Genomic DNA, 11303 nt, shown 5'->3' with positions numbered 1-11303 from the left:
TTTAAAAGTTTTTAAACTCACCATGTCCTGCGAGTTGTGGATACCTTCAGCTATCACAGGCTAATGGAACATAGGAAGGATCCATGCTTATTGAATAGGAACTAAACTTTAAATGTCACATTGACTTGACTTTTTGTTTCTGGGACTCAGCCTCGCAGAGTTGGGATGGCAGAACGTAAGAGTGCGGAGCTAACATGACGATTGAAAATGAATGAGTGAATTCTGAGGAGCGACCTGACTGCCTGTCCACATGCTCTTCATTAAGTCAGAGGAATGCGTTCAGTTTTTTTTGGTATTTTTGTCACTTTTCTCACTTCTGTGTGTCCGACACCCGTCGTTGGCATTGGTAGCGTTGCTGACTGAAACCAAATTGTGCGTTGAGCCACAAACGAGTAGTTTTAACCTCCGTTTCTGTTGCATGACAACATGTCACTTAAAATACGGAAAATGAGAAGTGTGCTGGCAGGATAAATAAAGTACAAGTCCAACTATCAAAAGACAGTTTTCCAAAGGCTCGACTAGAGTTGGCAAAGAGCTGGCTGCTGCCCTCTTTCCAAGCCTACTGTTCATGTTGCAGCATTAAATCTCCCCCCAACCCCCCCAACCCCTTCACAATTAGTCTGGTCATGGGGGGGGGCGACTTTGTTTTTCTTTTCTTCCCCTTAGCCAATCACAGGCCTTCATTCACATTGTTTCAAAAGGCTGACTCATGCCACGTGTCTCTGGAGCCAACACTATTATTAGCTGTTTCTGGATACTTATTTGTTTAAAAAAAAAAAAGTAATAAATGGCTAATCTCTATACTTAACATTTAATTGTTGGTATGATATGTGGTTCATATTGTAAAAGAAATAAAACCATTGAGTTGCAATCGGATGGAGTGTGGTTCATTAAAAAAGGGGGAACATTCTATGTGTTGTTTATTTGTGTGCTCTTAGGATTTGTTCTCCAGTGTCTGGTTGAGAACACATTTCACGTGGGAGAACGCAGAAGCAAGACAAATGTAATTTTTTTTTTCCTCTTAAATTTAAATTAATATTATTTAGAGAATCGAAGTATTAATATTTCATTGGCTTTCCATTCACAGGCCTATTTTCTGGTTGGTTTTACGGGTGAGTGAAATGAAATACATGAATTTGAAATACTGTGGTAACTATGAAGGTCTAATATTTAGATTATCTTATGTATTCTTCATTTATTTAAGGAAAATAAGTGATTTTTGTCTTTTTGGAGTGCGGTGACTTTCATTTTTGGACTGAGGACAAACTAAATAAGGCTTGGTGTTCAGCCATGTCTTAGACCTCTAGGTGGTGCTAAAGGGTGATGGTACAAAGTGACACATAAAAGAGCTGTGGAATATTTAATTAAAGTTGATCATATTTCCATACTGCAGTGATAACAACACTCGAAAACGTATCTGTCCACTGCTTTTGACCCTGATTTAAAGGTACAGTGTGTAGATTTGAAATAAGTGGATCCTTATTTAGTAAAATGGCAAAATCATATGGGAGTGTAGGGCTGCTTCAGGGCAGAAAGAAATAACTGAGCTGTTCACTTAACTATTTACAGATAGTAATCGTTTTTTACTTTAAAGTCTGCTTTATTGATTAATTGTTGTGGAATGTTTACATCAGGGAGGGATGAGTCTGAAGGTGGAGAGTGCTCTAAAGTTTACAGCTGCAGCAGGAACTAAAGTTTGGCATTGCATTTTTATTATCATTGCATTATTCAAAAAATGGTGCTTCTCGTTTCTGTATGAACACCTCTAGGCATGAACACATCACCTCTGCTCTTTATCCAAAAATAAATTGGCCTCACTCTTCCAATACCTCCGGAGGAGACTGTGAGCGTTTTAACAGCAGTGATGGCATACAGTGCCTTGCATAAGTATTCACCCCCTTGAACTTTTCCACATTTTGTCACGTTACAACCACAAATTTAAATGTATTTTAACCAGCGTTTAATTAAAGAGAGTCTCAGAGGTTTGGCAGAGAACATTACTGAACAAACAACATCACGAAGACCAAGGAGCTCACCAGACGCACCAGGGATAAAGTTGTGGAGAAGTTTAAAGCAGGGCCAGGTTATAAAAAGAAATATCCCAAGCTTTGAACAAGACATGGCCGTCGGCCTCAACTTACAATTTTAAACTTAATACAAAACACTATGTGTAAAGGAAGCCTAACAGAGCGCATCACCCTGAGCAGACCATCCCTACTGTGAAACATGGTGGTGGCAGCATCATGCTGTGGGGAGGCTTTTCTCCGACAAGGCCAGTGAAGATGGTAAGAGTTGATGGAGCAACCCTTGGAGAAAACCTGTAAGAGTCTGCAAAAGACTTGAGACTGGGGCAGAGGTTTATCTTCCAGCAGGACAACGATCCTAAACATACAGCCAAAGCTACAATGGGATGGACCAAGCTTGAAATATTTTGCAAAGAAGAATGTGCAAATATTTCAGTCTCTCGATGTGCAAAGCTAGTAGATAGATACATAACCCCAGAAGACTTGCAGCTGCAAGTGCAGCCAAAGGTGGCTCTACAAAGTATTGATTCAGTGAATACTCATGCAAGACAGCACTGCATGATGTTGTAGTTAGATAGTAAGTCTTACAGTCAGAGGCAAATTAAATTAGTTAAAAAACTTTTTTTGTTGTTGCTGTAATTGTATTATTAAGTATTCAGTATCAAGGCATCCGTAATTGATATTCATTACTGCATATACACTGATACTATGTGCAATTTATTTCTTTTGTAAATAAATATTTCACCAATAATACATTTAAAGAATCTCCTTGAAAATCAACCCAAACCTGTTTTACTTCAGACTCCATCCCCCCTGCAAACAACCCTCAACTATCAGTCAATAATTTAACTTTGTGGTAAATATAACAAGGTACTTTTCACGTTCTCGTTAAAACTGAAAATCTCACTGTCTCGTAACGAGAAAGTATCTTATTAGAAGAAGCAGCTCGGACATGTCTTGTGTGTGTGTTCTGTGGCAGTTCTATGCTTGCATAAAATAAAAACTAAAATGAAACCCACAATTATTCCACTGGTTAACAGGAATATTTGCAGGATTTCTTTCTAACCACTGTACCCACTCATACAGCTCCAGAGCACCACTAGTGCTCACTACTCTGCAGGCTTTTATATGAAGTAAGTTGATGATTGATAAACGTTCAGCTCACAGCAGGTAGATTTCCACACATTTATATTTATTCATATGCATGACTACTATGAACATTAAAATTATTAACGCAAATTTACACAGGCCAGTAAATGTGAGAGCAAATAAACATTTTAAATAAAATGACGGTGACTAAAGTGACTTATTTTATTGTGTGTGGGCCATGGATATGAATAATATACCTGTACAGTCAACTGTTGTTGCTCTTACTTTGGTCCATACATGTTGAAGAGTCTCCTAAAAGCTGTGTTCTAACATCCTTCAAACACATCCAGACTGCACCTTCTCTTCTTTCCTTGCTTCTCCACCTACTGCTGCCACAACTTCCTACACGAGGGCTTCTCTGTTTGTCTTTGTCATTATTGTCATTATCAGCAGACACACAGAGGACCTTGAACACACTGACCTGGTAAAGGTATCTTACATAAGCACAGCTCCTTGGGAAATTAAAGTATCTATAGGAAACAGAAATAAATTCAGGAGTTTTATCTCAGATAAACTGGGAGCATGTTGTGTGCAGTTTGGTAACACCATCTTAGAAGCTTTCTGAATTTAACAAGGGTTCAGATTTTTAACCGGAATCTGAAGCTGCAAGCTTACAAAACTTCCTTTGGAAGTTTAATCAGATTCAGAAGAAATATGTCGGTTCAAAACAATACCAACGGATTTTCCTGGACAGAGAAACTCGAGGCCTCTGGGAGATGAAAGGCAGAAGGTGAGAACTCAGAGTCCATTTCAGTCTTGGAGACAGGATCCAACCCTGACCTGGAAGTGGATAGAAAGGGAGTGTGGACCCTGCTGATGGTTTTTAGGATGTGTCTCAGATCTGGCTGAGGGGAAGGAACTTCTGGTAGTAACTCTTGGTTACATCGATCATCATGTCCTGTGTGCACTCCGGGAGCTCTCCTGAAAAAAGACCTGAGAGACAAAGGCAAACACAAGGTAAAGACTTGGGAAGGGTGACAGGACCTTGAAATCATGATATTCCAAGAAAGATTTGTGAAATGATACATTCAAAAAAACAACTGCAAAATGAATGGAATAAATTAAAAATGAAATAACTAACTTGCATGTGATGAGAACTGTAATTAAAACACTTCATTTAATGTTTAATGTAACAGCTACACATTTTTTTTATAATGTTTGTCATAGTAAGTATTATATTCTGTCAATCTTCTATTTCTCCATCATCCATGATTTGCTTTAAGTGTAACGCTGGTCTTAAAAGGATGTGCGGAGTCACTGAAGACTTACATTTCTGTTGACTTTTACACCAAACTTACCTATATCTATGTTGTAGAGTCAGAAGGAGGATTTCTTCTCTTACAGCTCAGATGTGCTTGTTCACAGATGCAGCCTCTCAATGCTGTGGCAGCGTAAGCAGCAAAGCGCTTGAAAACGCTGAGATTTGTCTGCTTTTGACTTTTTGTCCATCTTTATTTTTGAGAAGCATGTATTGCACATAATGTGCCAACATTTTACCTTTTTTTTAATGATCTGTGTGTGTGAAGCAACACCCACATGAGCTCTGGTAAAGAACAACAGCTATGTGCTGCTACTAGATACTGAGCGTATTAGTCATTAACGGGAAACACTTCATCATCACGCAGCCATATTGTTTGTATCGCAAATGGCATTTTCTTACATTATTGTGAATGCTATGATATGGAACAGCACGAGTAAAGGTACCACGGATGCATGCAAATGTGGATGGATCAGGTGTGAGTGAGTGTCATGTTGCTGACCTGGGCATCCAGAGAAAACGGTGAAAGGAGGCACAACTGTTTCAGGAGGAAGTACAGTGTTATCTAAGATTTTACAGCAGTCCTTCAGCACACAGCGACGACCCTGAGCACACAGTAGACAGAAGAGTGTGAGCACACTGATTCAAATGCTTCCTCTATCATTAAGTACATGTAATCCATTATTGGTGGGGCAAGACAGCAACTCAACTACATTCATTCATTCAATCATTCAATCATTCATTCATTCAACCATTTTATCCACCACATGAGGGTCACAGGGGGCTGGAGCCAATCCCGGCTGACCCGTAGAACTGGAATACAAACCAGGCCCTTTTTGCTGTGAGGCAACAGTGACCCAGCTCCACTATAATTGCATTAAAATTTGATTCCTTGTACTAAATTTCATAATATAACAAAGTTCTGTATACTGGGGCCTGTTCACAGCACGGCATTTTCATGACTACCATGTGACTGTTTCACCACAGGCAAGAATAGACTCTGCTGGTGTTGCTTAGGTCCACACTCAACAACTTTGAGTCTCTTATCATGGTCTCTGTTTCGTGCCCATCAGCTTTGTTATATATCTGCTCTTTTTCTACTCACTATGACACAGTTCTTTCCAATGTGGACGTAGGAACCAATCTGTGCTGCATTGACCACACAGTCCTCCTCGATGAAGACGTGGTCTCCAATGTGTAGTGGGAAGAATGCCACTCTAAGGGGAAAAGAGAAGGTATAGAAAGTCAAAATTTAAAGAGTTCAAATCGTGTTTGTTTCAGGGACACGCAGTAACAAAAAAGTAAACAATTCCCAACAACAACTCCCCCTGGTAAGATTTTGCTATTGTGTATTCTGTTGTATTTTCACTACATTACATTCCAAAGCTGAAACAACTGGTGTATTTGTTTTCCCAATTCGAATAATTTATTTGAGGTGAGACATTTTTTTATATTTTGTAAGATGTTCAACATAATTATTTGATATAATGTGGGCACTGATATTTACAAGAGAAAAGCCTTTGGGATTTGATTGTTATTTATTTAACCTTAATTTTACCAACAAAACTTTAACAACAAAATTCTTATTCACAATGTTGGCTGACAACACTTGTCGGGGTAAGGGAAGAGAGCGAAAACAAAAGATACAAACACATTAAACAGCAACACACGTGTAAAGTAAGCATTTAGAAACTTGGGGCGAGTGATTGTGGTAAAATATTTTCATGGGTCATTAAGAATTGCATTAAGACGGCCTTGAAAAGCAGAGACGGAGATGAAAGCTTCCGGTTCCAGTGTTTTTTGTAATATGTTCCAGGCTTTTAATGCAGCAAATAAAAAGGACAGTTGACCAAAGTCAGACTTGGTTTCAGGGATGTGTGTGTGATACAGTGTGAAGGCCGCAAGTTATACTGATACTGGATGCAGTAGCTGGCTTAGATATAGAGGTGAATGTCCTAGGAGGGTTTTGTAGATGAGTGTAAACCAATGAATACTACAACGAGTATGAAGGGACGGCCATTTCACCCAAGAATAAAGTGGACAGCAGACACAGTTTCTTTGCATGCATGTCGGTAGATTGTATCCCTGTAATCTTATTAGTAAAGATCAAAGTATTTTCCTGGTCTAGTGACTAGTGTATATCATCGACCCTTGAAATACTAAAAGCAAGTCGTGCCAGTCAAAGACATAATGAGGAAAATAGTAAACACTTGGTGTTGACAGTTTGGCCCAGCTCGTGTGAATGTGAGGAATAGGTCTTACCCTTTGCTGAACTTCTTAAATGGTGGTCGAATAACGCTCCGGCTCTTCACAACACAGTGTCTACCCACTCTGACATTAGCCAAGTCTCCTCTGATGATACAGTCATTCATGACAATAGTCTGGAGGACACACACACAGAGAAAGATAGTAAAACATGTGCATCAAAGCTCATTCATTTACTAGCTGTCATGTGAAATATTGTGTTTTGTTCCTTACTTTGCCATTGAGGACGATGTTTTGACTCCCACATAGCACTGACTGTCTGCTCACTTTGTTGCCAGAAGCCTGAAATAAAAGAAGAACACATAGTTAACTATTGAAATACAAGCGTGTTTCCGTTTCTATTTTCTATCTAATCTGAGCACAAAATATGATTCATTTGTCCAACGCCCTGTACAGCCTTAGCTACCAGCTAGCCAAATAGCAAGCGATTCGCTGGTTGACAAATGCTTGTTTTCAACCTTATTACCGTCTCAATGTATTCCGCTTTGTTGTACAGTATCTCGGACAACTCCATGGTTAAAATTCTGGCCAAAGGGCAAGGTGAGCGGTGGTTAATATAGTGAAATGATGTGGCGCATTTATCTGTTTTTTCTGTTTTCTCTTCTGTTAGCCGACTGCGATGAATGGTTCTAAGGCAGTATGAGTTGAGTACAAAGCAACCGATCGATTTAGTAAAAACAAAACAACTCAAACTTTCGTATTTATTAAATTCGCGCTCTGTTTCCTCAAGTTTTATACAACGTACAAAACCATTATGACGTGCTCCTACGAGACATTTGAACAGATAACCATTAAAAAAAGCAATCCGTGAAATCGTTATGTGCTCGATTGATCTACCCTTAGGTTAATTTCAGCACATTCATTTGTCTTCTTTTATAAATTATATATATTTTAGATTATATACATTAATATGGACGCATTTTCAGGTCATATACTACACAAATTAAAAAAACACATGCACAATAAATAATAAGTAATTTTCTGGGACAACCATAACATAACATGTGCTGAAAAAATGTTTTGATTTTTTTGTGTTGTCTTTAAAAAGTTTTGAATTATATCTAAAGACAAGTTTAAAACCAAAACTCTGTAATTACTGTAGATGTGTGCTCCCATTTTATGTCCTGATGCAACCGTTGGCATGCTTCTGCTTATTTATGTTTTATTTGTATACATATGTATTCTTTTTTTTCTCGTATTTATTTTTTTATTACAAGTTCTGTTTGTCTTTGTTGTCTATTATTGTCAAGTATTGTTAATTTCGTTGTACAAATAATAAAAAGGTTTTTGTAATGCGCATGCGTAAAGAGGAGCCCCCGACTCAGTTTCTTCTTCGCGTTGCACGCTGGGAAAACAGTCATTCGTATCCATCATGGCGGCTCGTGTCCTGCTGCAGTGTGCCCGCTCACTCGGCCGGCCCTCGCTAACGCTTTATTCCGGTAGTCTGGCCATAAGAGCCGCTGCTGCGCCGGCAACAGCAGTCCTTCACCGGCCCCTGTCCTTCGCCGCAGACAGCCAGAGGACGCGGTGGCTCGGTCAGAGCCGGGTGAGTCTCATTGAAGCGCCGTGGCCTACAGCTCACTGCTGTGACCTAGTGACGCCTTTCAAAGTGTCACGCTAACCTTGTCTGCTAAAGTTCACATGTTGACATGGACGCAGTAGATTATTATGTTAGTGCAAAACTGTTGTGCACGAATCGTCTCTGGGATTTTCACAAACATGACATTTTACTGCTTACACAATAGCCATGTTTTGCTTCTTGGCTAACGAGTTAGCTACCATAGTAACATCCAGGAACTATATGGTTTCTACTTATTTATCTCTTCGTGTGTTGATGTCTGTGGAGGAAGTGTTTTTGTTTCTCTTGTAGTGTGGAAGATTTAAAAATGAATGAATGGGATTATACCACTTTTTTGTCTGATACTGATATAACAAACTCAAGCTGTAGTTATTTTAATCAAGTCAGTCTTGAAGCAGAGAAAACACTGAGTGCAGTCCTTTGACAAGGCTGCTCATTTATCTGCAGTATCAATACATTCAAAAGGTCATTTGTCACTTGTAAGTGACTTGAAGTCACTTTCACACTTTCCAATAGTGTTGTAATTGTACAAAATGTTTGACTTACCCTCTCAGTTCTGCTGCTGACACTTTGCTTCTCCCCCCCATTCAGGTTTCCTCTGTGGGTATCCTGTGCCGGCAATATTCGGACCTGCCCCCCCTCACCACAGAGAGCATCAAAGACCGTGTCATGTACGTGCTCAAGCTCTACGACAAGATCAGCCCAGAGAAGGTGAGAATACTCCAACAAGCACACACTGAAAAAATTAATAGTTCAGTGGAACTGTGAAAGAGGGATGAGTCTCCTGTCATGATGTATTGGTTATTTTAATATATACATATTCCACCTCCTGGAGACATGGGTAGAAGGCTAAAGTTAAAAGAAAAAAAGATGATCGTGACACTAATAGAGTTGGTGTCTGTTCCACAGCTTCAAACATCTTCCCATTTCATGAAAGACCTGGGTCTGGACAGCCTGGACCAAGTGGAGATAATCATGGCCATGGAGGATGAGTGGTGAGTATCAAGAAGACTGACATTTTTAGACACAATCTCTAAAAAAAAACTGCTCAAAAACCAGGGTGAAGGCAGTGTTTACAGGCTCCGTTATTCAGTGAGCGCTTGTTTATCTTCTTCAGGTTTTGAGATCCCAGATGGAGAAGCAGAGAAGTTGATGACTCCTGAGGAGATTGTACAGTACATCGCAGACAAGAAGGATGTTTATGAATAATCTGTTCTATCGTTCACTTCACAGGTAAGCATCTTCTCATGCCTTCTCAATGTTTTATTGCATGTTTTTAAAAATACGTTTCTCATTATAAATATCTGTCTTCCAGAGCGGTTGACCCCAACGTGACCCACACGGGGCAAATAATGTCCCACTTCCTCCTCGTCAGTTCTTCCGTCTCTTACGGCATCACTGGCGTCAGCTGCCATGTCTTGTGTTTAACTGTATTTAAATGAACATGTGCGTTGGGAGCTCAGAGATGAAACAGATATATCCAACAAGGTTAAAACACAATTTTGATTTTTTTTGTTAAGCCCCACCCTGTGGTTTCCAATGTATAATTTCTCATGAATAATAAATCAATAAAAAATAAATGCTGTATAATGGTGTGTTGTAGTTGACTTACTAAGGGCGTCAGCGTGTGCAGTGCTGACATTGATGTTTGGCTAAGAAATGCTCGAGTTTCCAGTAGAGTTACTTGAACACAGTGAGGTGCATCTGTGGGTCGACAAAAACCTAAAAAGCCTCATTAAAAGAAACGTCTTCACCAGAGGAGAAAACAAGAGGGTGTGAGTGAAGATGTGTTGAAATAAAGATGGTTAGAGAGGAAGTTGTAGATAATGTATACTAGAAAAAATGTATCAAATAGGTTTAACAAAAGTAGCACAGTGGGACAAATATGTAACACAATGACAGCGTAAAAGCTGTTTTGCAGCTAAATATCCCTCATTCACCCCTGTGAAGTGTGCTGGAGAACTTCAGTGAGCATCAAAACTCAATAGATGTTTAGTTTGTCCATTGTGGGGTCCAGTGAAAACATGTACAAAACTGGCAATATAATATTTATATAAATATTAAAAGGCTCATTCTGGGGTGATTAAAAACAATCACACCATCGGGTATGATACACTAAATATATCGAATGTCGTAATTTATCTTCAATTTCTGCTTTGGCAATCATGCCCCGAAATGTTCTCAGTTGGGGTTGCAGTAACCATTTTAACCACTAAATGTCGCTATTGTACACATTTCACATAACTGTTCACCTGGCTGGTGATGAATGTGTGGAATAAACTAATATCCATTCCAGTAAATCCCAGTTTGTAAAGCGGATGTTCCAAACAAGTGACACACAGAAAAAAAGACATTTTCATTACCTACTCAAATATTTAATTTATCTCTCAAAAAACAGAAATTCTGCCATGTGCAAAAAGTATGTGAACCTCTTTAGAGCCAGAGTCTTAGTGATTTTCGCCCACTCAGCCAGTTGGGAGGTTGGAGGGACATCGGTCATGTGCCGTCCGCTTCAAATCTTGCCACAGCATTTCTATAGGATTGAAATACACGAACACGGATTCACAAGCACTGTGGAGCATCGGTAACTTCCGGTACTCTATGCTGGCGCTAAGTTTTTTGGATACTTGACAACATGATGAAAAACAACAAAATACTCAAAGACATAAAGTTGACTTACCGGTCCAGTAGAAACAGCGGTACCATGGCATCACTTTGTAGCACTCTCTGTCGCCACCGTTCAAATGCAGCACTGATGTCCACTCTGGTCTTGGATCGCTCTGCATTTGCCTTTTTCTTGACAGTCGCTTTCCCAAACAAACGTGCCTAACACCTGTTGTTGGCAACTTTTCTGTCATACAACCGTCTCAGGCTAGGAAGGTTAAGTGAAGGACACCTAAACCTTTACAAGCCTGTTGACAACGTCACAAGTTTGACAAGTAAAAAAAAATAAATAAATAAGAGAAATAAAGAGTCCAGGACACGACCACACAGTCACTGTTAGTCTTTTATTGAGGGTTGTACCCAT

At 39.5% G+C, this 11303-nt stretch overlaps 2 protein-coding genes across 2 annotated transcripts; one reads left to right on the top strand and one right to left on the bottom strand.

Annotated features, from left to right (window-relative positions):
- Positions 1–161: 161 nt before the first annotated feature.
- Positions 162–7341, bottom strand: dctn5 (dynactin 5). The gene is made up of 6 exons (XM_058653069.1): positions 7163–7341; positions 6910–6978; positions 6694–6812; positions 5537–5648; positions 4934–5036; positions 162–4106 (listed from the first exon to the last, which is right to left on the bottom strand). Exons 1-6 carry the CDS (start codon positions 7208–7210, stop codon positions 4009–4011), a joined length of 549 nt encoding a protein of 182 aa, XP_058509052.1. The 5' UTR covers positions 7211–7341; the 3' UTR covers positions 162–4008.
- A 706-nt stretch (positions 7342–8047) lies between these two features.
- Positions 8048–9865, top strand: ndufab1b (NADH:ubiquinone oxidoreductase subunit AB1b). Its single transcript, XM_058653846.1, has 4 exons — positions 8048–8242; positions 8867–8986; positions 9185–9508; positions 9591–9865. The coding sequence occupies exons 1-3, from the start codon at positions 8069–8071 to the stop codon at positions 9272–9274; spliced, it is 384 nt and encodes a 127-aa protein (XP_058509829.1). The 5' UTR covers positions 8048–8068; the 3' UTR covers positions 9275–9508; positions 9591–9865.
- Positions 9866–11303: the final 1438 nt, after the last annotated feature.

The sequence above is a fragment of the Solea solea genome, chromosome 16, assembly GCF_958295425.1.
Source record: "Solea solea chromosome 16, fSolSol10.1, whole genome shotgun sequence".
Classification (NCBI taxonomy): domain Eukaryota; kingdom Metazoa; phylum Chordata; class Actinopteri; order Pleuronectiformes; family Soleidae; genus Solea; species Solea solea.
The sequence above is the reverse complement of the archived record's forward strand: the minus strand, read 5'-3'. Positions and strand labels throughout refer to the sequence as shown.

Bases quoted from the DNA above. Each gene is read 5' to 3' on its own strand.
- ndufab1b (XM_058653846.1), top strand. From the start codon at position 8,069: ATGGCGGCTCGTGTCCTGCTGCAGTGTGCCCGCTCACTCGGCCGGCCC. The intron at 8,243-8,866 runs GTGAGTCTCATT...CCCCCCATTCAG, and splicing joins GGTGGCTCGGTCAGAGCCGG to GTTTCCTCTGTGGGTATCCT. The intron at 8,987-9,184 runs GTGAGAATACTC...TCTGTTCCACAG, and splicing joins ACAAGATCAGCCCAGAGAAG to CTTCAAACATCTTCCCATTT.
- dctn5 (XM_058653069.1), bottom strand. From the start codon at position 7,210: ATGGAGTTGTCCGAGATACTGTACAACAAAGCGGAATACATTGAGACG. The intron at 6,979-7,162 runs GTAATAAGGTTG...CTTTTATTTCAG, and splicing joins AAGCGGAATACATTGAGACG to GCTTCTGGCAACAAAGTGAG. The intron at 5,037-5,536 runs GTGAGTAGAAAA...CTGTGTGCTCAG, and splicing joins TTGGAAAGAACTGTGTCATA to GGTCGTCGCTGTGTGCTGAA.